Here is a 25,958-nt window from a genome sequence, read left to right on the forward strand (position 1 = left end):
TTAATATTTACAATTAAACTAGTATTTACTGGAATGGTGTATGGTAGAGTATTTTAGTCACATACCTAGTTTATTTAATTTTATTGGTTTAAAAGCAAATATTGAGTTTTATTTAATGGCTAAGTAAAATTTACATATTATGTAGTTGACAATCTGGGATGGAATTTTTGTGTATTAAATTAAAAAAATACATTACCTGCTCTAATCTTGACAGTCGGCAGGTTTTATTGCATACAGCGTGTATCACAATTATTATCTCCTGCAAATATTTCACACATCTAGGTCAGGGGGGCAAACTCTTTGGATGGAGGGCCAAATTCAAGAATTGAAAATGAGCGGAGGGCCGCAAGTAAAATACCAATTTTAGACATACACTATTTTATTATCACGAAAAATAAACATTACAAAAAAAATAATGAGAAGAATGAAACTGTTTTTGAACATTTTTTTAAATTCAGGTGTTAATTTTGTAGTCGATATTCTCAAAACTGCTTGTGAATGGGCATCGGAGATATTTGAACGTAAAGAATATTTATTGAGGTTCATGATCGAAAATGTTTGTTCACATATATATAACATTTTTCTTGCATAATCTTTAAGTTGGTCGAATTTGTCTGAATTAAGGGCAGTGTAAAATTTGGAGATTTCTTCACGACGATGCAATTCTCTTAAATCAGTGTCACACTACAAATCTATAATCTTAAGTTGTAGCTCTGTCGGCACACTATCAATATCTATTGAAATCGATGTTGAACTTAGAAAATAGTGGTTACATAGTGTGAGACGAGACGCGAGGAAGACGTACTGAGATAATACATTTACGAAACAACAAATTCTTCAAATTTTAATCTATTGTCAATATTTTTTTAAAAATGATAAAAAAGTTATTCATAATAAGAAGTACAATTAATGGTGGCGGGCCGCAAAAAAATACCAGGCGGGCCGCAGTTTGCCCCTCCCCTGATCTAGGTCCTAGGTTCGTGAAAATCTTCTCATACGAGAAAAAATTTTGTCATTATTATGGTGGATTTGAGCGCTATTAGTCTCCTTCACGTAACCTTGCCATTATGAATAGATAGAAACGTGAATAAACCAATTGAGTGCTTGGAATTTACTAATTCAATTATACGGCGTACATGTGTAAACCAATCGAGTGCCCGGCTTTTATTAATACATTTATACGGTTGCGTATACACACAAATCCTTCTCACTATGTACAATGGCAAGGTTACGTGGAGGATAGTCTAGTAATCAAAATAATTTCAAAAATGAATACAGTTTCAGTGGAACTTGTGCGAAAACGAGCCGAGCATCATGATAAGCAGTTGGCACCATTACAGGAAATATCACTTCATCAAGAGAGCATTGAAAAAATAGAGTTCATTCAAGATTGGTGCCCGAAACTACAAATACTTTTACTGCAATCAAATCTCATATCAAAAATAGGTACCTATGTAAATGTTATTTTATTTTAAAGCAGTGATGTAATAAATTATATCACATTTTCTTCTACCCGTCTATCCTCTGCGCTACAAACCATCAAGTTACATATATCTGACCTCCTTTTCTCCATTAGCAAGTATGTGACATCATATATGGACAACTCCATGCTCACCTACTAGTCGCACTCACAAATGGTCACCGTGTGCACATGGTCATACGAAATTAAAACATTATTTTAAAAAAGTTATCATGTTCGCTTTTAAACAGAGTGGATGTTTTATTAACTCACTTTTTTATGAGGTTTTTATGATTTTACGAATAGCCATATGCTCAATCTATTTGGTGTTGTAGTAAAGTTGATGAAGTGCACATTGAAAAAAACCACACGCAACACGATACCCGCGACCGATGGTTTCATAATTATGTATACAGTGAAACCCCAATTCTACGATTTTCAAGGGACTGAGATGTCCGGGGTTCCAGCGGCTAGCTCAGGTGTCCATCGAACCCCGGATTCACAAAAAAAGATAAAAAAAAAGATTTATATATGTTGGTAAAATTAAATAAAACACTAAGTCTTTCTCGTGCGGTCTTAGCGTTATATATTTTAATATTTGGTTGGACAACGTTACTTTATAGTGCATTACATATTTTGTTTTTACAATTAGCTACGCAGGTCCGTACACGGTTTACAAAGGACGCTTACTAACTTTCTTTTTCTTTTTCAAATTCCCCGTACCCACGCCGTCCAGCAAAAAGGACCCTCGTGATTGGCCAAATTTTATCGCGTGATGCTTTTGATTTGACGAATCACGAGGACCACCCCGGCGCAGGCGCCTGTAGATTTTAAAGTTGCCGGCAAGCGTGGCAAAATTTATTATATATGAATACTTATATTTAGTCTTAAAATTATCTCTCTCATCCATCATCATTTATACTTTTTAAATCAAAATTAATTTATCTTAATTACACCTCCGCCCAGTATATGATTTTCACACACCGGACGAAGGCCTTTACTTATGAATAAAAAAAGTTACGTAGTTGAGCAAGGAATCAGATTAGATGTTTTATGAAGCCGTTTCTAGAGGTCAGGGTTACGTTTCGACTTATCGTCGCTATAGGATTTGTTTCCCGAATAGACCAAATGTCAATTTTACAGGAGACGAAAAACAAATTTCATTGTCGTATATTTTAATATCAGTAGATGTATCAATCATTCTTTCTATACTGTATGATTGCAACATTATCTAAGAATAGATTCCAAGAATAATATACTGGTATAAATCATTAAATGCACAGAAAATGCGTTTTATTTACAAGTACACACTGTGGATATTCGGGAATTTTTTAGCGCTCTCCCAGAATAATGGATATTCGGGACAAAACATGGACGTTCGGGATTTAAGAACGTAGCGTATTGCTGCACGGCCCACAGATTACTGAGTGGTCAAAAAGTACGCGCCTCAAATGTTATATTTATTTACACGATAATTGTTAATAATTACCTCTACTATTTAAATACTTAATGATCGTAATTTCCCAAGTTTTATGCAATAATAACATGCGGCAATCACTTTTTAGGTTTTTTTCGGATTAAGTAATAAAATGGTTTTTAAGTAATTAACTATTTTTTTATTGAACGAATAATTCACAAGATTTAAGAATGTACCATTCTAATAATTGAACATACTTACATAATTTTTTTAAATCACTTCTGAGAAAATAATTATATTATAAGGTATCTACTATTTCAATTACTAACCGACGTCACGGTCATTTCTCCAATATTTTATGATGGTACTTACTCGTACTTGCTAACAATTTTATATTAATACTTTTTCCAAAAAAAAAAAAAAACTATTTATATATATCTGTACATTATTATATCTATATATTTCTATAATTGGCAATTAAACTTATTACAAACCACCAAATAAATATTATATATTTACTATTGTAAGGAATAACAACACAAAATAATAGCATGTATAAATTAATTACCATTGGCTGCTAATATTAGGTAGGTACCAATATCCTAAGTATATAATATCCACCAAATAAATAGTTACTAACATACATATTAAATTAAATTAACTATCAGCGCATTCAAAAATAAATAATAGCATCGCCTTTATTTTCATAGAAATACCTAGATTAAAAGTAAAATAAAGACAAACAATGTTTGATTAATAATAATTTGAAATAATAATTATTTTTTACGTCATAGTAGTTGCCGGTCATACTGTAGAATTCATATAACCGTTGGGATTTTGTGTCATTTATCAAAACAAAATGCAGTTATTTAGGTTAAAATACTCACTTCCACAACTCTACTCTAAGTTCAGGGCGAACTGGTGATGTATCAGCTATAAATGATCTCTTCAAATTTGATGAATTCACTATTAAAACAATAGTAATGTTAAAAACAATATCAATAAGACGAAATTTGAGAGTCTCCGGACGGCCGAAAAATATAAAAGTGGGCGTGATTGTTTTAGAGCTAGACAGCGTGAATGTGGGAGCGAGATGCACGGCGTGAGCGCGGTTTGATTGGCTAAAGTCATATTCGGGAAATAAACACTCAGCGAGAGATATATTTCGACCGAAATTAACTTGGATATTCAGGTACGAATAGTTGGACATTCGGGAGAACACCACGGAGTAATTGTAACTTAACATGGCGTATTCGGGTTTTTTAAAAAAATATCTCTGTTCCTAGATAAAAATATATTGTTTTTATAAATGATTTTGGTAGAGTTCGATAAAAGAAATTGAACTGCATTAAAATGTCGATTTCGACATAAATGGATATTCGGGAAACAAATCCTATAGCGACGTTATGACTACTAAACGATTATTTTACACCGGGAGAAGCCCGCCTGTAACAGGGGTGTATCAGGACCCTAGAAAAAAAAACGATAAATGCGGGATAACAATTTTTTTTTTTAAAAAACTCGTTTTTCCCCGGATTTTTTCGACGTCTTGAATTATTTTCAGTTTCTCAGCTAGTGTTTTAGTTTTCTTCATGGGGGGGCATTTTAGTTGCAGCTTATAAAAATTCATGATACGAGATGCGAGGCAAGCCTGAGCGTTGACCGACCTGTGCAAACAAAGCGACGCGACTGAAAGGTCTGTAATAGTATGTATCATAAATAATTCTACGAGCGAAATGAAAAATAATTTCAACAAAAACGGTCAATCGGGATAATATTTGTGACGGGACCATAATATTTAGACGATAGATCGAGGAAAACGATAAATCGGGGAACGGTTAATGCGGGATTATTTAACATTGTTCTTATGGGTGTTTGGCGGGACTTCCGATCCGGGAATTTCGGCGATTCCGGGAACGATCCGTGCGGGAAAACGATTTATGCGAGAACGGTAGATCAGGGTTCCACTGTACAAAAACGGCTACTCTACCAACTAGGCTGACTTAGGTGCAATATTACTTAATGTAATATAAATAACTACAAGTCGCATTGATTGTTTTTTACCATATTATATTTTGAGAATTCGTTGAAAAAAATATTATAAAAGAATACTTTTGATTCTAGAAAATTTGAATAAACTAAAGAGTCTCGAGTATCTCAATTTGGCTATAAACAATATCGAGAAGGTAGAGAATTTAGAACGCTGCGAATCCCTTCAAAAGTTGGATCTCACGTTGAACTTTATAGGAGAACTGACAAGTTTAGAGAGCCTAAAGTATAATCAGAACCTGAGGCAACTTTACATGAATGGGAATCCTTGTACAGGTAGGAATGCTTTATTAGCTTATTATATTCATGTCCTAAAATTATATTCTTCAAAGAAAGCACATCAGCGGAGTCTTGAACGTCAACCTTTTTTACAGATTACGAAGGCTACAGAGAATATACGTTATGTATCCTGCCACAACTGGAAGTTTTAGACAGCAATAAGATCAAAAGATCCGAAAGAATAACGGCATTTCAAAAATTTGATCAGATCGAGAAACGCATTTTGACACAGCAATGTGAAAATGCTATTAAACGTGCAAACCAAAAAATACGTTTGGCAAAAGAAAATGAAGATAGATTGACTAAAGCTGATGAAACTATCGACGATGATGAAAGGACAAAGAGGTAAGTGAGTAAAAATGTATTTTAAAGGCAGCGGTAGTCTCAATTAAAAAATTTTATATTGTATAATTTGTAGAATTGTAATTTAGTGAAATAATTATGAAACATTATGGGATCGAGGCTGAAGATAAAATGTATGTTGCAAAGCCTAGAAATAAAGACACTTAGACGCATCCCAGGAAAAACCTTTAGGGGTCCATAAAAAATGTCCAAGAAATTTTGTGAACTCGAGAATGTCGTTAAATAGAAACAAAGAAAAATCTGGAATGTACATAATGGAAAGGACAGACGAAACTAGGATCCCGCACGTCTTGATGAATGGAAGACGCGTTGGCCTTCATCTTTCTGGCAGACCTACCGAGAGATGAATACATGGCTGGAACTCAACTTTGCAAATATCTGTAAAAGCTGAATAAAAAGTATTTTATATACTATTGTACATCTGTGACAATAGGTATGTCAGCATTGTTGATTGCTTTTGTAGATTTTGGAGTGAAAAAAGTGAACATTGCCCAGAAACAAGGATCGAAATGGACCGTCAAACTCAGCTTAAAAAAAATGTTCATAAGCCGGCTGAGAAGCCTGAGAAGCGGGAACGGGCAATGTTCGCAGCGGACGGAAGAGCCTACAATGTTAACCAGCCACATATACCTTTCATTTTCAGTGATGACAATCCGACTGAATATTCCTTGGATATATCTGTTTACAAGTACGTACCTATTTAACCTATCTTGCATTAAATTGAAGTGTTTATTTCCCAAAAAGGATTAGTCCACATTATCTTAAATTTTTTACACTAGTTTTTCATCATCACAAAAAAATACTAAATATCATTCATATCTCGTCAAATCAAGTTTTTGTCCTCCTTTGGACACTCAAACTATTCTCTTACTAACTGTGAAAAGCGCTTGCTACGGTAAAGGGAACTATGTCTCAGTTTAAAGCAAAAGGATTCACATCTTCTCTTTCTCTCCCTCCTGCGGCTGGTTGTGAGTGATGAAAATACAAATCAAGATGACACGGGCTTCCTCATCGTTAATTGAAAACAACTTTCACACAAGACGGAAAAAACTGGAATGGTTAATGCTTATCCTTTAAAATGCCCATCAAATCATATTATGTTACAACTGAATGTACACATTTTACATTTTCATGAAAGTTCCTATTGGATTGATCAAAATCCATCCCGAGATCCACCGGTCGATCGCGATAGACACGTCGGACATGATGACATCCAAAACATATGTTTAAAAATAAATGACATAGAAAGCGATCAATTAAAAAGATGGAAACAAATGTCGATAATATGTTCAATTTTAGTTTGTTTATTTTATTGTTGAATGGACATACATTATGTTGTTTTAATTTAAAAATGCAATAAGATGGAAAAAAGAAATTAATGAAAAATCAACCATTTTCTCTTGAAACACAAAAATGTCCTTTTCCACAAATATTGAATTATGAACACATTGCTATTTTTGTGTAAAATAGATGCTACATATCAAACCATCGAGTCTTCGCTTAACAAGTTTAGACAATTTAAGAAATTCAACGTTTATTTGCTCGTAATTCATGATAGTTTTATAAATCACTTAGTATTCTTCTTAATCATTGTGCTCTAACTCTCACGGTTGAGGATTGTGATCACTTTGGAATAAGTGCTGCGGAATTCTGGATCAGTTTGATTGTATGTCGTCAATTCCGAGTGAGAGATGAATTTTATAAATTATCAAGAATTACCACAAAGTAATGAAATTTGATTTATTATTAGTAGCATGAATAAATCCACAATATTCTCTAGGTATTTAGATACGAGCCTGCTTGACATCGACGTGCAACCTTTGTATGTGAGGGTCACAATCAAATCAAAAATATTTCAAATTTGCCTTCCCGAAGAGGTCAAAACTAGCGAGTCGACAGCAAAGAGGTCGCAAATAACGGGTCATCTTGTTATTACTATGCCTAAATTACGGAATGGAATCGTTATCGATAATACCATTCACGGAAAACAAACTGACAACATAACAAAAACAGCAAATTTAAAGGAACCAGAAAAAAATAAGGATGGACGGTATGAGATATAATTCATAAGAAATGAAACACATTAAAACATCGTTATAATTGTTTTTATAGTTGTTGCGTATTAAATAAATTATGTCTAAGTATTGCTAATATGGAAATGTTTGTTGTTTTGACAGGAGAGAGTTTCTGGAAATTGGATCTTCTTGTGAAGCCTTGGATTTCACAAAAATAATATCAGAAGTTAACAAAGCAGCGTCACTCCGACGAATAGACGTCTTTCCGAAAGAAAAGAGACCGTCTCCAGAATTCGTCGATGATTCTGATGTCCCCCCGCTGATTTAGTTAATGACTTGAAGGTAAAGCATCTTTGAGGCGACCACGGTCTCCCGTGTACACTTGCGACTGTATATTGGGGGCTTCTCTCACCACTCTCGAGAAGGTTTGAATGTCACAGCAGAACACGAGACCGTATGCCGGACGTTCGTAGTTGTTACTCGCTTTCAGCTTATTTAGCCACGAAATAGAGCTGCAGAAGCTCGGACAGAAGACGGCATTTTTGATTTCGCTGATGGAAATAAATGGATTATTCACAATCACCACTGAAAGAGCCTGGCGTTGATTTTTATTGTAGATAACCGTCCACACGTATTTGGGGACGGGGAATTTATTCCCCGGCTTCAGATGAAGCTCCAAATGTTCGACTTCGGTTTGAATGGACAGGGTTCCGTACGTTCCGACATAGACGTCCACGGAATCATTTGAAGTTTTGCTGCTCTCTTTGAAAGCGGCCACGATATCTTGTTGGAGATTTTTAAAATTGCCGTTGGCCACACTCTTCCACATGGCCACTTTGTTGGACACGATTTTCGTGATCCTCCCGTTCTGGTTGTCGAAAAATTCCGCCGGCAGCAATTTGATCGGGATCAAGACCTGCTCATCAAAATGAAACTTGTTCATTCGCATTTTGTTTCTGATGTTTGCATCCATCGTGTAGTAGTTTCCGTAGACCTTCTCCGATTCGATTTTATTTGAGTTGTCGAACATCATGTTGAAATTTCCCATCATGCTCAACTTGTTTTGATTGTCGACGTGGGCATTTTTTATGATATTGTTTCTGTTATAGAATGACATGTGGGTAAATAATGTGCGCCCAACGTCGACATCGTAACATACTTCCACCAAATGCAGCACAGTGGATGCCGTGTAATCGTGATACTGATAAGACCGTCCTTGATATGGATTCTCGCAATAGTCCACTTGGTGAGAGATATCTTCGAGAAAGTCGCCCTTGCAACCAAAATCGCTCAGATATTTCAGAGAAGTCTCTCCGGCCACTCGATACATCCCATTCAAACATGTGGAGTTGATTAAATTATTTTCCGGGTACATTGTGAATTTTGCTTGGTGACAGTGAAAGAAAACTAAATCGTTGTGCGGTATCGTCAGTATGTTATTGTACGCGATGTGTGATACAACTGACGGAAGATTGTCCGGATGGCAGTCTTCGCAGTCGATATCTATGATGCATGGTGCTGTAAAAGAAGTACCATCAAAATTAGATCACAGAATTATTATAGCCATTTCTTTATCTTATAACTATACATAGGTATAAATATTCAAAATCTAATTAAGATCAAAAATAAATCAATCACGTGTGTATGCATATAAATACATGGCAATCATTGAAATTTAAGTTGCAGACATGAGTCTTATGAAAGTGGATTTCGCTTTATAAATACGCCTGCCGTGTTTAAGGCAGAGTTTACAGTGCTGACATACATGTGCATTCCTTTTTGATAGACACGGCTACAGTGTACAAGACCAAGCTTATACAAGGCACTCGGTGGGCACATGGTAATTTTGTCATTCTCCGTTTTGGCTCGAATGTTGGCGCGCTTGCTCATTTAAAAACAATGCAAGGGTATTAATTCAATTTCCATGGCTGATTTTGGCAAAATTCATGAATTTAAGAATGAAAACCAAACCTAACAAATAATCCAGTATATTTTCAAAATTTGTCTGCAAATTTCCTGTAAAGTGTAAACCGACAAGAACCGTGTTTCATTTAGACATGAATTTTATGTCAGTATTATACAACCCAAAGAGGTTGGACGGTCTTTAATATACGGCCATATATTTACGATACAACATTTCACGGTCAAGTGTGATACGGTGAACTGCATATGTACAAGTTTCCGGACACGTCTATGAAGAGTGTAAAAATCTACTCTACTAATATTGATGACGTACAAGACGAAACGTCAAATCAATTTATATTTTGGAAAGAGTTTTATATATATTTTTTTTTTCGACCATGTCCGATCCTAATAGGATCATATGGGTCTCAACAGAGTAGAGGTTTGTATTAACAGATTTTGTTTTTTACGAGAAATGGATGTCAGCCACTTGCTCAACCTATTAGGTCCATACCCTGACTCACACACAAATTTAAAAACAATATGTGTACTTGCCAGACCCAGGATTAGAACCTGAGACCCATGGCGTGATAGTCCAACGCTTAAGCCACGCGGCCACCGTGGGTGTTATATGAACAAACCAAACATTTTCACCAAAGCAATTTGAATGTTTTTTTCAAAATTTTATTGTATCATAATAATTTTTATTTAAGTATATTATGCAAATAAATAGAATAATGATTGTAAGGAAATTGATCTGGTGATATTTGAGTTATTTATGTTGAATTGTATAAATAAATAAATGAAACAAAATGACAATAATATGTGACTATGACATTGTCGTGGCCAATGGATGTGGCAGACGTATTTCAAAGAAAACATCCCTTCATTATGACATAATGTGCAGATTGGAAACAAATATTTGCTGTGTTATATTTGAACTGTTCACATAGGAGGTTTGTAACCCAAAACAGTTGTCATCATAAATAACTCAATTATCATAGAATCAGTTGATAATGTCCCCTTGAAGAGCACGAAACCGCTACAGAATTTAATTAAAAAGTGGAATAAGTATTATAAAATTGTGTTTCATTTAATTACAAATAATATCATAGAATCAACAAAAACTTTTTTCAAAACTAAAACAATGGAGTTATACAATATGAATGCTAGTTAAATTAATAATTATTAATACAAGTTAAAATGAAAAGATTATTTCACCTATTTTGATTGTCATTATCAGTTTTTTTTTTTAATTGGCTTCACAATCCAATGGTAATCTTTGCAGCCCCACATGAAGGTTTCATTTTTAAGAGATTTTGATTCCCATTGAAAAACAAATTGAATTTGTCAAACCCGGGACAGAATATATTATATTTAAATGTTTAAGCGTATCCGGTGTAAACACCGTGGAATTTAAACGCTTTTTCATACACCATAAGATGTGTTTAATATTCTTGTCAATAGTAAAGTTGTCTTAAAAGAAAAATATTTGTTGGCTTGATCCAATTTTAAAGACACGATAAGAGATACCTAAGGTTGTATAATATATTGTAATGAGTTATTATTTTGAGTAAGAGACTGTAATATCTGCCTATTTATGATTTGTTTGAAGCAGAGTTCACTTATTAGCGAGAATTTTAAAATTTTATTTATCACATTATAGTATGTATGCATGCTGCGTCACTCACCTTGAGATAAAATTAGCTCAAAGCACAAAAACAATAAAGGAATAACTCCTGGAACTTTCATTTTGATGTTTCACTCTGCATTGATTCAAATGACTAAGAATAATTATATTATTGTGTGCACTATAACCCCTTTATCAAAGTTGCCCAGATAACCTTTCATAATGTCAATATAACTATGATAAGTTATTTCTCCCAAGTAGGTAGGTATATCAAATCAATGCTTAGAATAGATTATTTTGTATTTCCCCAAAAAAATTCAGAAGTTAATAATTATAATGCAGTAAATAGCCAATTTTATTGATGAGGGGTCGGTAACGGTACAATGCATCATGAGACATATGGTTCACGGTTTTGTTTTTGTCAGAGACCTACGTGGCATAGTAGTTTGTGACATTGTAAAGCCTCGATGTATCGGACTAATACGGGCGAGGGATGTTCATCATATAATAAAGTAGATAGGTTTTACGAATGCGATGTCACAAATCCATGAAAAATTGGTCATAAAATAACTTCCTTATAGAGTCAACACGTTCTGTCTGAACAAGATGTAGATTTGAAGCATAATATCAAGTAGACAGCATATTTAGTGACAATTTGCAGAAGACACTCACTTTTGTTGATTGCATAAAAAAATATATGCTTCAACATAATTTTTACCATCTGGCTTTAGCCGCCTTAATGCCGGTTTACATTTGTGACTAATTCTTGAAAGTTCCGCCATATACATCTATGGATGGAATTTAGCAGCCATGCAGGACGCCGTAATCCAGTCTTCTTGCTAGACAGTGACAGGCTAGATTAAGACTTCCTTAAGGCATTTGAGCATTACTGTTTGGGTATGGAGAACATATGCAGGTATGGCGGTGAGGCAGGAGGTAATTAGGTGGGGTACAACAGGTCAGTGTTTTTGGTATGTTGCAACCGGTCAGTTGTCATGTGGTAATGCAGCGTGTGATTACCGCTGGTGGCTCGGCCACTGTTGGTGTATCCGCGCATTGAAATATACAAGATTGACTACTTATTTCATGAATTTTACAATAAAACTTTGGTTGGTAATGTTTAAATGCTTAAAAGATATAAATTATTGCAAAAAATTGTTATTTTACAAAAGATTGGTTGGGTATTTTATTAATAAAAAACCCCATTATTTTTCAATTGAACACCACTGACAGTAGATTTCAGATTCGTAAGAATTATGTTGAATATGAAAACAAGCAATTATAATTTACGAAATATTTCTTTGTAAAAATAACATTGATACTGCTCACCTAATCGTTTAAATAAGCCAAATAAATGAATTTTGAATTAGTCCCATTGGCAGTCTTCTACGGAGATGGCTTTCGTGTCGAATTTTTTTGTATTGGCTGTGCTGTGCGTGTCCTTTGTGGAAATTTATTGTAACGGTAAGATCTAATAACATTTGTTTTCTCTGAATACATATTGTAGCTCTCCTAAACAAATGCATCTTGCATGGTATTTTTTAATTTTGTTCTATTAAACTGAGATAATTAGTCTTAGAGCTTGCAATCAGTATACATATTAGAGTTCATTCAAAATTCTTTCAAATGAATACAGATCTATATATTTCGCTGGTGAAATATTTACAATGCAAGGTTTCAGCAGAAGTCTTTGTTTATAAATGTATACATACATATATGAGATATAATATCACATGACTTCTAAATGTATATTTTATGCTTCAGCATGCTCTTTTAAAATAAGTAACCATCAGAAAAAATTAATTACCTATTACAAAAATAAATTATCAACAGAGTATGGGCTGAACAGATCAATAATAATTTCAATGTAATTAAAATAATTTTCATTAGAATAAAATAATCTTCGTTGCGCCTTCATAATGGGCTATGTCACTGCCATCTTTAGATTAATAAAGCCTGAGCATAACTTTTTCCACAAGGAGACGAGTGGTCCACTTTTCAGTTGTCAAAATCAGATCCCAGATTGCTTGACATATTGATTCGCCCTTTCTCATTTTAAATTGAATTATAAAAAAATTCTAAAATCAAATATATTAACTATCAGTGTTATTTATAAATAATGTACATTCCTATTATTCATCAGCTGTCAAAGTCAGACTAGTCCTTCACACAACAACCGGTGGTAAAATCGATTTCCAAAAAATATGTAGCATTGATGTATGCATTACATTTGTAGAAGGTGTGTCAATGCTAGTGTATTATTTATCATGTAACTCATCTATCCAAATCAAACCATTCCCTGTGTGAACACGATAGATGCGTCAGTATGAGCACTCTATAGAACAATGACAGGTCATCCATAGACAACGGGAGGGGCGGAAAAAGTAGGACCAGTCGTTGTGAATGTATCGGCTTTCTACTTGAGTCAGCAATGGCTATGTGCATAAATTTCACAAAATAGGTTTTTTTGCACCAAAAGTTTTACAATAATTCCTTCTATACCAAAGAAAAAAAATAAAGATTATAATAAAAGGTATTCTGGAATTGCTTTAAAAATATTTCGATGTTGTAGGCAACAGGCTTTGTTGTTCTGTGACCGTACTTATTGTCTACGCTTATAATAGCGGTTTTGCCATGGTTGTCTATGCTCAAAAAGTGGCGTTTAGATACTTTCAAGTATAGAGTAAAAAAATCTGACGTTTCTCCGCGGTGAGCTCTCGTAATATTGAGCGAAAATATGTTATTTTAATGGTTTTTCATTTCTGTTTCAGAGCCATGTATTCTGTATCTATCAGACATAGAAAAGACACCGTTGTTCAGACCATTCGTGTATAACGCCCAAAATGTATTATATCCATCGCACAATGATGAAATTAAGATCCTGCACGGGGAAGAGGCCTCTCTGTATTGCCACGAAAACTTGTTCAAGAAGTATCCGGAGCGGCACAATTTGTCCGTCACGTGCGTCGATGACAGCTTGAAAGTGAAGCACGACGGGACCGTAAAGAAATTTAAAGACTTAAATTGCGACTTGAGAGTCATCGAGGAAGTTAAAAGTACCGTTCCCGGATGCGCGACCCCTTACCATGGAATTTACTACCAATATTTTGACAGCAAGCAGGGTTTGAATATTAAATTGGCCGAGGTGTGCTATGACTTTGAAAAGGACACTCCGGTTTTTACAAAAATGGTCTTGTCAAAAAATCCGGAGACCGATACGAAGCTGCAGCACAAAATAAATTTGCCAAGTAACACCGACGTGCAGCACAGAATCAGAATCCTGACGGCGCAGAGGTCCGCGATGAGAACTCTGAAAACCCTGTTGACCGATATTCCAGACGAACCGTTGGTCGCTGTCAAATTGGTTTCCAAAGACCTATACGGTCACCAGCTCCAGGATGTCGAAAAGTTCCCCACCAACTACGTCTCGCTCTGGCAAAAGGTCGCTTCGGGTAACTGGCGACGTCTGCTGAATGACATCAGATCGCTTGCTGACGGCAGGAAAACGAATATCGAAGTCTTCTCCGGCAGTCACGGAACTCTTTCGTTACCGAACGCCGGCAGCAAGGAGACTAAGCTGTATTTGGAAGAGAACAAGATGCCCGTTCCTCAATATGTGTGGGCGGTCATCAATGATGAACACAAAAATCAAGCCGTCGCCGTAGTCGTGATGAACAATCCTTTCATCACCAGAGAGCAAACGGTGACTCAAAAGTTCTGCGAAGGCGACTGTTCGAAGATCACTTGGCTCCATGATCTGCTGAAGAGCGACAACTACGACCGAGCCATATACGGTTATACTTTCTGCTGTAGCTTGGACAAATTCAAGTTGTTCCCGTTGTTGGGATCCAAACCGCTCTTGACAAATTGAGAAGGCTTTCATTATTAAGATGCGATAGAATAAATAACAATAAAACGCAGAGTGAATTACAAAAGGGTGTATTTAACAGCAAATAATATACAATATTTTCACATATAACATTTTTGACAGGCTTGCAACCTCACGAGTAAAAAAAATATCAAAGCCGGAAGCGCAGTACGGTTTGAAAGAAAGTTTCCTAAGCTATTCGTCAATTTAAATTATGTTCACAATCGTATTCTAACAACCGCAATGAGAAGCGTTTGGGGCGATTCGTTTTCGATAATCACAAATAAGTCTACGGTAACATATCTCACTTTTTATCTATGAAATAAATCCGCAAAAAGAAAAAAAAATTGATTTATTCGAGAATAATTAATATCAAATAAATGTTTATGCCTACAGATGAGAATATATATCTGCAATTATTATGTAAGCATGTTTAAAATAAAGAAAATATTCACAAAAACTAGTACTTATGTATTTATTTTCACATTCATTAAATAATTATACCAAATAAAATTGAGTTTACAATGAAATTAGATCTATATTAGGTAGGTCTTTTAATAATTTTTTGTAAAAAAAGTTTAAGATGTACGATAGAATGGTTGCAAATACAGACTGCATTATATTGATAAAAATACATACCTATTGTACAAAAGACTATTCATTTCAGTTTCATTTTTGTGTAAAGGTTAATAAGATACTGTTCTACATTTCATTACAAACATAAATTAACAATAAAACAGATCCTAACTGATATAAAAACTTATTCTGTTTTTTTTTATTTTCCGTACAAACATTTAATCTAGAATATTATCATTTAGTACTTTCATAGTGTTACTCTATTCATTATGTATTATAGAAATAATTTTTATAGATATAAAAATAAAACTCTCATGGGTGACAAAAAAATTAAAATTAAGCTAAAATATAAATACATATCGCAGCCCAGAAAGGAGACCGCATAGGTACCAAATTTATACAGGCAAAAGATACTTATACTTATACCGACTTGAATAGTATTCGGTGATCAAAACGATTCTTACAATACCACACAGAATGTCAAATAACCAATAGTACAAGTTGAACTGAAACAATCTATTACAGTATTTTTGTCAAATTCATAATACATATCGGGTACTGTTGAAAAGACGACGGTTTCAAAAATATTCTTCACCCATGTCCGTTCCTCAGATGGTGTATCCGTATTGCGCACCACAAATTTTGAGCTTGCATCCCTTTTCTACGATAACGCAAATATGAATAAATTTTATTGCTTCGATAAGAGAAGATTTACTTTGCGATATTGCCTGAAAAAAGTCACCGAAGCGAACAAACCTATTATTGTGATCGTGCATCGGCGGACTTAATTGTTTGAATTTTTTTTCAAACAGTCTGCGACGTCCCGGGGGACCGCCGACATATTTGTCGATGACATCTGTCGCGGCACAATAACTCAGTTATAATTAACAGGCGAACAGAAGAGCTTAGACTATGTTGAAAACATTTTTATTTAGTCCGTGCGGCGCGAGATACACACCGCTGACGTAACTGCATCGGATACTGATGCAATGACACGTGCAAAATGCGTAATGAATGTGCACAAAATACTTTTAAATATTATTTTACGTTCACTGTTTATTAATATGAGATACATGACATTATGTGTAGGTAGATATTCTTCTGGATAAATCATAACAACCGATTGTTTATAAATAAAATCATTTGATTTCCATTCAGCTATTCAGCTACCGTTTTAAGTAGGCGATACAAGATATTTTTTTGAAGTAGGTATTAGTTATAAGTTATAGTAAATATAGGGAGTAATACATAGAACAGCCGCTAGTAGGAAAACTACTTTAGACAAACATCACCGATCTGGTTTTTAACTAGGTTATATTATATTATAATATAAGAATGATTATTCTAATAAAAATGATCAGCATCTAAGATTGAACGACTGCAGCAAATAATGCATTAAAATTAATAATTTCATAAATATGTATTCATATTAATGTTACAAAGGGACACATAGAGTACAAAATAACATTTTACACAATATAGAATTATACAAACAGTATACATATTATAATATATATATTACACAATATGAAAATTATTGATCGATCCTGATATATGTAAAAAAACAAAAAAATGATTTATATTTGCCAAATGGACAAACTGATAAATGAAAAATTATAAATATACAGTTCTGCTGACGAGAGATAAATTATGACCGCTTAGCTTATTTGATCGTAATAACCGGTATAAAAAAAATAATTGAGGTGGTGACGATTGACAAATACATGTGAACCGGTAACGTAACCGAGTCGATTAAAACAACTTTAAAGTTAAATACGCCACTGTTGGTATAGGTACTTCAATTTTGTTGGGAATAAAATGGTTGTAACTTTTCATACAAACCAGCTTCACACACAAATAGGAACATTTATGTAGACTGTAGAGTTAAGAAAACTGTTACCAACTCGTTTTTTAATCATATTAACACTTGCACTCGTTCAATCCTCAGCATTTCAATTATCTAGTCTTTTTCGTACACACATGTGGATGAATATCTAAGTATTTTAGCATATTTTTTTGCATTTACATAGTCTTATAGTACTAAGCATTTCACGGGCTCACGACTGCGAGTAATTTTTTATTTTGCTAATTAATCTTTCGGTTAGCACGAATTATAGAATCGAACAATACTCCTGCGACTGAGGGTTAAATGAGTTAACTTAAAAATGACGGTCTATTTTAAAAATAAAAAAATACTATGCTTTGTATGTACCATCATGGAAAGGGAAAGGACAGTGGACATAGATTACATTTACTTCCTAAATTAAACCCAAATGATAATTAAAGCAGACTAAATAATATAGTATTACATACATACATATTATAAAATGTCTTGTAGACATTAAGTGTGTAATCTGAAATTCCAATAAATATCTTGGATTGTTTATTTCTATGATTCTGTTACATATATATATTTTTAAACATGTCCTCGGTTTTATTATTAAATATTCAATGAAAAAAAATGTTCAGTGAGAATGGCTATCAATTCTTGAGACGATGTGCACTATACATAATATTATATCTACCGCCTGAATGGAGATTATACATATTGCAATAATATGAACGAAGCTTATTTACATTTTTATCACATGAACGATAATCGTTTTGTGTTATGAAAGTAGTGTCTTATCGTCTACTCGCTTCACAGAATCTTCCATGCACGAATTGCTTAATTAAACACAGGCGATTAGGAATCGTGCCCAACGAGTCAGTTTTCACTATGGCCGCAGTAAAGAAATTGTCGAGAAAGTCATTCTGGTTAAAAATTGGACACAGGAGGATTCGCAAAGCGAGAAGACATTTAGCAGACGAAAATGGAGATAGCAAAAATTTCTTACAAAATTCTCCTAGCTACATATTATGTGAATGTTCAAAACGATATTCAAAACAAAAAAACGTACAATGAGAAAAATAAATAAGTAGTTTAATTTGGAATAACAACAAAAAGTAGATGAGATATTTTGTCGGTAGCATCGTAAAGTTCAGTCTCCCTGAAAAGTGTCGTCCCGGTATCAATATTATACAAGAAAATCGGTTACCGACGGTAAAGACATTAGAGTAGAATCGAAACATCGAGACACTTGGCAACTCTGGCAGCTTCTACTTTTATTTTGCGAACTAGCAACACATGAAAATGATAAATATTGAAACCTTCCGGACAGCCAGGGGCGGGGGAAGCGGCTTAAGAACAGCAGGCTCTGCCCCCGGAGCCCTGTCGCTCGCTGCGGCGCTCCACGAGAAGGCGGTCTTGCGTGTCTCCGGCCTCTCGCCCTGCCGTCTTTTCCAATATAGCTTCAGCTAATTGACAGAATGCTTCACTTATGAACATATCTGTTTTCGCTGACGTTTCCATAAAGGATATTCCATACTCCCTTCCGATCTGTGAAACAATATCAAACGTTCATGTTATTTACATCTAGAGATATTGTCGGTGTAACCGCGATTTTTTGTCGGTGTAGCTGATTTTTTTTTAATGACGAGACACTTTGAATGGTGTATAAAAATTTTAGAATTGACTGATAGTTTTCTTGTTATCTGCTTAATTAAACCAATACTACTTACTGTAAGACGCATACACACCATAAAATGGAGAGACGAAAAACCTACTTACTTATCAGGTTAGCTCTGACATAACTCCATATTGTGAAAGAAAACTCACAGAGTAACTGTTTTTTGTCTCTCCTGAATAATTTGCGGTGTTGCAGTCACAATGACAATATTATTTTAAAGAACAGATATATCGTATCAGGAGTATGCGTCAATTTGTATCGCTACAAATTGACGCATACTCACTCACTTCATGGTTTTTGATGAAGACTTTAATATTTGTAAATAGGTAAAAGTAAATGACAATGTTCAATCCTTGGTGAAGCATATGGACGTCCACAGAATGGAGGCAGTGTTAAGAGTTTTTTGCAAGGAATAGTTGTCAGCCATTCGCCCAACCCATCAAATACACATCGAAAAACAATATGCATTTTTGACCAGTCGAACTCATGATTCACGGTTTTATTTTTATACAAAAACGGTGGCAACTCTACATTAATGTGTAATGGATTACTGAACACAATCAGCAAACTACATGGATCAGCGGATCACGTTAAAAGCAAAAATTTGACGTATTGATTTCCTGTAATTCCTAACAGAATATTATCTTTCAGGGTTGTTTGATATTATAATTGGTTTTTAATCTTTGTTTTGTTTATTAATCACAAAAAACAAATAATATTTATGTCAGTGATAGAATAGAAGTAATATTTAATTTGTAACTTACAGCTTCTCCCCTAGCTTTGCTAACGACTCTTCTGTCTTCCAAATCGCATTTGTTTCCCAAAATCATCCTTTCAACATCTTCATTTGCGTGCTGAGGAAAATAAATGGAATGAATAAATAAAAATAAATAATATCTAGTGACTGCATAGTGTATATGAAGCTCGATCACATTTTTAATACCTCCCAGTACCTATATTGTCCCAATCGTAAAATTTTTTAGCCAGTCAATAAAGATGCATGTAAATATTGTATAAAATAAATAAACTCTGCGCATCTATTCTATACACATGACTGCTATCGCGGGTAGTTTATCATATTTTTGTATTGAGGTATTAGAATTAATTGTTACAATAAGTTAGCCGTCTTAACAGTCAAAACTCACTCTAAAAGTTAGAACAGCCAAGAGAGGTGCTGTTAAAACATAGCACTTATTGTAATAATTACAACTACCTTAAAATTATAGTATCTCAATACAAAAATATGAAAAACTACCCCCGATAGCAGTCTTGTGTATAGAATAGATGCGCTAGTCTGTATAGCTTTCATTTAAAAATATTTCACCACTATTAATTATTTGTTTATTTACGAAAACAAAACATTGTGGAAAATCAAAATTCAGGGCGTTCACAACATGAGACATACATTGTAACAATAATAATACTCTCACAAGAGAGAAGAATAATAATAAAAAACAATTTTATACAATAAAATAGAGTTTCAAAAACAAAGTGCAATGTACATCATTGAAAATGTCAATGTCTTTAGGGAGCGCATTGACTAGTCTTGCATCCTTTCGCTAATGGTGCCTCGAGGGAACAGTTCTGACCCAGAATAGGTCATGGCTGCGACCACATAGGTAATTGACAGGCGCATATAAATTTTAATTCTTTAGGACGCCATCCCCCGTGATAGCAGGCAAAAATGTTTTAAGAGCAGAAGTGACCTACGAGATTCAAGAGAGTGAAAAGTGAGCATGCCTTGTAGAAAGGCAGTCAGAAAGTAATCGTTTGATGAATTATTAAAAAGAAAATAGTTGTCTTAAAATAAAGACATGGTAAAAATTTCTTCTGGACGCACTCTAAAATAAGCTTGTAGGAAACTTCATAAGGACTACAGATTATGTACGAGTATGATTAAATTTATCTTTTAAAAAATGCACAACATTAAATTCAATGATTATAATATTTTATACTTAAACATAAGGAATACTCACTTCATCTATATTTCGTAGCCATTTAACTATATTCTCAAAGCTCTTTTCATCGGTGATATCGTATACAAGCATAATTCCCATGGCGCCGCGATAGTAAGATGTCGTGATGGTATGGAACCTTTCTTGTCCGGCTGTGTCCCATATTTGTAGCTTAATTTTTTTACCCCGTAGTTCTATTGTTTTAATTTTAAAATCTATGCCTGAAACACAAGCGAGATATTATTGGCATTGTTGATAAACAATTATAATTACACATATTCATACACTATTTTAAAATAACCACGAATTTAGGTCATTTCATGGACGATATTTATATTACCAAACCTCAATGAATAAAACACATATTTGTATTAAAGACAAATTATTTACACATAATTTTGTGAATGAGGACGGGATGCAAAGATGTCGACGTTAGGATGACTCACCTAATTATGACTCCATTGCATAGTAGACAGTTTAATTATATGTAAAACAGAAATGTTCGGTTCGATGGGTTGCGGGTTCAATATCTGTACGTACAATTCAAGATACACAAATGACACATTGCTCACTCCAAAATCATCCAGAGAGATGGCAACTTGCTTTACTGGGTTTAAAAAAAAGTGAATTGATGGGCTGAAAGATGAACATTTACAAGACAAAACTGAACACCATGTAGCAACCCAATCTACTGTTGAAAGACATAGAGGTGGTTGTTTATTTCAGGTCGAGTATCTCCGATAAAGGTGGTTATGAGGCTGACATCAAAAGGAGAACAGAAATGGCATAAAATGCACCATCGAGAAGGCGACCAATTTCAAAGAACAAAAACGTATCCAAAGTGACTTCGTCAAATAAGATCTTTCGTCTTCCCGATTTGCATTTATGCCGAGGGGTGGAAGCGAGCCGCGGAGGACCGAATCGTCCGAGTCATATCATATCATGAGATCCCAACAAAGAATATGTATTCGGATCCAGCTATCCATGAATAGCTAGCGACCGATCCTTGTAAAATGCCTGTGGAGACACATCCACACTGGAGGTTATTTGGCAAGTAACAAGGGAATGGTGATTAACGTGAATAACGTGTTAAAACATTATTTAATGAGACTGTGAACATGGGTCATGAGATAATATGTAACAAATTGGTAAATATATTAATATTTAATAAAATGTATTAAAAAAAGATAACAAATGCATATTTATTTCCTGTAATTTTGATTAGAAAGAAGTAAAACTTTATTTTAAAATAACATTTGTTATAGTGTCACAGATATGCGAGCAAGTAGCGAGTAGTGATAACTCTTTTTGTTAAAGGGTTTATGCAGTGCGACAACAGACAGCAGACTCGTAAAGGCTGGCAGAGATACGCTTTCATTATTTGTAATCAACAAAAAGTGAAATCATTTTCTAGTGAAACTTTTTTACGTGTAACAAAAAATTCATCATAGCCGATTCAAAAATCACATATGATAGGGCACGATCAGCCTCAAACTACCGATCTTTCAGCTGACAGCCAAGTAGCGCTATCAAATGAAACCGTGACAAATGTGAGCATTTAGTACACAGTTAACCGAAAGGATAAAGGCAGACTAGTCGATTTCTTTGATTTGAATCAACCGGCCAACCACTTGAATCTCATGGAAATTTCAACAATGGCGAAGAAATCGCCGGTTGGCACTTAAATTTAGTACATTATGCATTCAAAGTATCGAAGAATACCTACTTTCACTATTTCATATTTTACTTATGATATATAAAATATATCATGAAAATTATTAATTACTTGATAATTAACTTTGAGTATTCAGAGAACCCTGCACCTACATTACCTATATACCCTTGTATAAAATGAATGTGGTGAAAAATGGTACTTATTTATCAAATTATTATTCAGATAAGTATATATTCAGTAAGTAACAACAATAGGTTATGTCGAAGTTAAAATACAATATTATATTTTCATTAACACCCATGATGGCAGCGCGGCTTACGCGTCGGACTATGGCGTCGAGGGTCCCAGGTTCGAATCCTGGGTCTGGCTAATAGGTACACATATTGTTTTTCAATTTGTGTATGTGTCAAGAGTATGGACCTACTAGGTTGAGCAAGTGGCTGACATCCATTTCTCGTAATAACAAAATCTGTTAATACAAACCTCCTCTCTGTGGAGGCCCTTATGATCCTATAAGGATCGGACATGGTCGGAATGAAAAAAATGGATGAAAACAATTCCATAGGAATGAGTGTATCGCTTCTAGCTCAATAATTCATGCGTAAATTCTGTATGTTCGAATAAAATATTCCAGTGTTCAGTAAACTGATTATGTTTAATTTGCAATTGATAAAATCCTTGTAATACAAAAGGGAAACTAGTAACTGAGCTATACATTGATAATATTATGAATTTCTTGAGAACCTTAGCATTTTTTTGCCTGTCAAATAAAAATGGAAGTGTTCGAATGGATTATCATCGTTCAAAGAAGCGTTGGCAAATACGCCGCAAAAAATCAAAATAATTAATTTCTTTCGATAGCATTGCGCGCAGTCAGACCAAAGTCCTTAACAATTAACTTAATACAATATACACAATGGACAATATACTTAATGTATCATGAGAATGCGACACAACTAATTGAGGCATCTCCGGTGACCAAAAATAAACTGTTACGACGACCGCAATATTGCGCATGTAAATAAAAGCGCTCACAACGCGGGCAATGTGAAATAGTATTTCGTATTGTAAAATTGATTGTAAGGAAACCCACCCTTGTTCGTGACAGGGCGATTGCTTACCTATTGTAGAGATAAACGTTGTGGTAAATGCATCATCAGAAAATCTAAATAAAATGCAGGTTTTTCCGACACCAGAATCTCCGATCAATAACAATTTAAATAAAAGATCGTATGTTTTTTTCGCCATTTTAAGTTATTCTTACCGAACGCGGACTCTACAGACATTCGCATTTGACGTTATGGCGAGTGTTGCCAGTCATACAAACCGAACCTCAAATTAATCATAATGAATAAGAAGGCATTGAGCAAAAATTAGCCATTTATGGTATTGAACAAACCATAAGGGATACTTATAATTGTTCGTCGAATAAAAATTTGATTCTGTATTTTAAAATAAAATTATATTAAATTACTACATAAAACATTAATTATTATTGTTAATCATATTATATTAGATAAATTCCTGTAAATAAATCTAAAATAATAAACTTTAAGAATTTACTCCTAAATTTTTGTATAAATGGTCCGCAGAGATGGTGATATGGAAAACCTCGTAATGTCGGGTCTGGTCGGATGTCAGCGGGAGCAAGAAGAAGCTCCATTCAGATGGATAGACCAAATAAAAAGTGTGATAGGTTTCACATCGACGAAGGTCCTTAATGCCACTGAATGCCGAGCGGATACAAAATAATATAGTAAAGCCATGGTCTGTCAGACGGCCAAATCATTTGGGTCACGATTCTCATTCACGAAGAAAAAGAAAAGACTATTTTTAGTGATTATTTAACTTAAGAGTGAGAGATCTAATGGGCCACATTCAACTTTTAGTATAGCAAGTGTATTAGAGAAAATGAAGAGTAGTAGGTACGTGAGCGCAATCCTGTACCCTATGTTTCATTTGATGACAAAAGTGTGGGAAGAAGAGCCCTGTCCAAGGGACTGGGTGAACGGTGAAATCATCACACTTCACAAAAAAGGTGACCCTCTTAGCTGCGACAATTACCGATGCATTATGCCTTATGCATCATCTTCTTGATAAGAATAAGGGACCCGATAATGCACATACAGGCCAGGAAAAACCAGGCCGGGTTTCTACCTGGACGAGCGTGTGCTGACCAAATCCACAATCTTCGATGTCTCCTCCAGCAGAGCCATGAGCTGAACAGTCCGTTGGCCTGCTGCTTTGTGGATTATGAGAAGGCTTTCGACAGTCCGCACCGCCCATGGAAGCATACGGGATCCCCCCCCAAGATCATTGCCATAATCAAATGCCTGCACGAGAATAGCGAATGCTGTGTCAAAATTGGTGACACTGTCACGGAATGGTTCGGGGTCACAACCGGAGTCAGACAGCATTGTGTCCTTGCTCTGTTTCTCTTCATCATCCTCTTTGACTTCATACTACGGAAGTCAATACCATCTGACCGAGGCATATCTGTTACCCCCACGATGAAGATATGCAACCTGGAATATGCCGATGACGCTGTCCTATTCGACAACTCAATCAAGGGCATTCAGGAGACAATCGACAGGTTGCATGACAACTCTTCTAGCGCTGGTTTGAAAATCAACGCGAAGAAAACCAACATTTTATGCAACAGCACCTGTCCTGATCCAGATTTCCCTCTGATTAGCGAGGGGTAAAACATCGAGAGCATCGATAGCTTTAAATACCTGGAGTACACATCGTGGGCGAGATACTCAGTCAAAACCAAATGCCGCCTATTCGACGCTTGTATTCTAACGGTGCTGCTTTACGGTAGCGAATCATGGCACCTTACCAAGACTCAGAGCAATCGTATACTGAGCTTCGCAAACAGATGTTTGCGACGGATACTGGGTGTAAAACTGGGTGGGTGTAATAAGAGAACGCCACAAGCAGGCTCTCATCATGCTGAGAGTGAAGAGGCGACGTTGTACCTGGCTCGGCTACGTGCTGCGGACGCCAGAAGAGAATTGAGTGTAGTTATACACAAAGCAGCCGAACCACAAATTTGAAAAAGATGAGTTATTGTAATTTCCATAATCTCACACGTTTGTTTTACGTTCTGTACAAATCAGCTAAGCTGCTGTCATACAAAAATCTCATATAAATGCGTTTTAAAGATTTTACATTTTACTTAAGTACTTATTTACAAAAAAAGAGTTGGCTGCATTCCAGAATGAACATTCATTAAAAAAACGGTTTTGCACAAAAAAA

The 25,958-nt window shown here is 34.9% G+C and overlaps 4 protein-coding genes across 6 annotated transcripts; 2 read left to right on the forward strand and 2 right to left on the reverse strand.

The window, feature by feature from the left end:
* Positions 1-1,268: 1,268 nt before the first annotated feature.
* On the forward strand, positions 1,269-7,924 carry tilB (touch insensitive larva B). Its single transcript, XM_085959642.1, has 6 exons — positions 1,269-1,446; positions 5,001-5,201; positions 5,300-5,549; positions 6,031-6,255; positions 7,348-7,617; positions 7,745-7,924. The coding sequence occupies exons 1-6, from the start codon at positions 1,269-1,271 to the stop codon at positions 7,908-7,910; spliced, it is 1,290 nt and encodes a 429-aa protein (XP_085815768.1). The 3' UTR covers positions 7,911-7,924.
* Positions 6,885-11,257, reverse strand: LOC147063169 (uncharacterized). Of its 2 annotated transcripts, none has more exons than XM_085959643.1 (2): positions 11,176-11,257; positions 6,885-9,100 (listed from the first exon to the last, which is right to left on the reverse strand). In XM_085959643.1, the coding sequence occupies exons 1-2, from the start codon at positions 11,234-11,236 to the stop codon at positions 7,911-7,913; spliced, it is 1,251 nt and encodes a 416-aa protein (XP_085815769.1). In that variant the 5' UTR covers positions 11,237-11,257; the 3' UTR covers positions 6,885-7,910. The 2 variants fall into 2 exon arrangements, with proteins under 2 accessions (XP_085815769.1, XP_085815770.1); XM_085959644.1 differs by having other exon boundaries at positions 7,613-9,100; positions 10,706-11,257.
* LOC147063170 (ras-related protein Rab-10-like) lies at positions 8,968-24,002 on the reverse strand. Of its 2 annotated transcripts, XM_085959648.1 has the most exons (5): positions 23,819-24,002; positions 21,044-21,243; positions 19,832-19,921; positions 18,709-18,937; positions 8,968-9,100 (listed from the first exon to the last, which is right to left on the reverse strand). In XM_085959648.1, exons 1-4 carry the CDS (start codon positions 23,943-23,945, stop codon positions 18,740-18,742), a joined length of 615 nt encoding a protein of 204 aa, XP_085815774.1. In that variant the 5' UTR covers positions 23,946-24,002; the 3' UTR covers positions 8,968-9,100; positions 18,709-18,739. The 2 variants fall into 2 exon arrangements, with proteins under 2 accessions (XP_085815774.1, XP_085815773.1); XM_085959647.1 differs by lacking the exon at positions 8,968-9,100 and having other exon boundaries at positions 17,472-18,937.
* Positions 12,483-15,445, forward strand: LOC147063171 (uncharacterized). The gene is made up of 2 exons (XM_085959646.1): positions 12,483-12,578; positions 13,886-15,445. The coding sequence occupies exons 1-2, from the start codon at positions 12,509-12,511 to the stop codon at positions 14,983-14,985; spliced, it is 1,170 nt and encodes a 389-aa protein (XP_085815772.1). The 5' UTR covers positions 12,483-12,508; the 3' UTR covers positions 14,986-15,445.
* Positions 24,003-25,958: the final 1,956 nt, after the last annotated feature.

Source organism: Rhyacophila brunnea, unplaced genomic scaffold, assembly GCF_057557595.1.
Source record: "Rhyacophila brunnea isolate RB1 unplaced genomic scaffold, BYU_Rbru_1.0 scaffold_9, whole genome shotgun sequence".
In the NCBI taxonomy this organism is placed as follows: domain Eukaryota; kingdom Metazoa; phylum Arthropoda; class Insecta; order Trichoptera; family Rhyacophilidae; genus Rhyacophila; species Rhyacophila brunnea.

Excerpts from the sequence above, each read along its gene's own strand:
- LOC147063169 (XM_085959643.1), bottom strand. The coding sequence starts at position 11,236 with ATGAAAGTTCCAGGAGTTATTCCTTTATTGTTTTTGTGCTTTGAGCTA. Across the intron at positions 9,101-11,175 it reads TGAGCTAATTTTATCTCAAG|CACCATGCATCATAGATATC; the intron begins GTGAGTGACGCA and ends CTTCTTTTACAG.
- LOC147063171 (XM_085959646.1), top strand. The coding sequence starts at position 12,509 with ATGGCTTTCGTGTCGAATTTTTTTGTATTGGCTGTGCTGTGCGTGTCC. Across the intron at positions 12,579-13,885 it reads TGTGGAAATTTATTGTAACG|AGCCATGTATTCTGTATCTA; the intron begins GTAAGATCTAAT and ends TTTCTGTTTCAG.
- LOC147063170 (XM_085959648.1), bottom strand. The coding sequence starts at position 23,945 with ATGGCGAAAAAAACATACGATCTTTTATTTAAATTGTTATTGATCGGA. Across the intron at positions 21,244-23,818 it reads AACGTTTATCTCTACAATAG|GCATAGATTTTAAAATTAAA; the intron begins GTAAGCAATCGC and ends CTTGTGTTTCAG. Across the intron at positions 18,938-19,831 it reads GCAAAGCTAGGGGAGAAGCT|ATCGGAAGGGAGTATGGAAT; the intron begins GTAAGTTACAAA and ends ATTGTTTCACAG.
- tilB (XM_085959642.1), top strand. The coding sequence starts at position 1,269 with ATGAATACAGTTTCAGTGGAACTTGTGCGAAAACGAGCCGAGCATCAT. Across the intron at positions 5,202-5,299 it reads GAATGGGAATCCTTGTACAG|ATTACGAAGGCTACAGAGAA; the intron begins GTAGGAATGCTT and ends CCTTTTTTACAG. Across the intron at positions 7,618-7,744 it reads GAAAAAAATAAGGATGGACG|GAGAGAGTTTCTGGAAATTG; the intron begins GTATGAGATATA and ends TTGTTTTGACAG.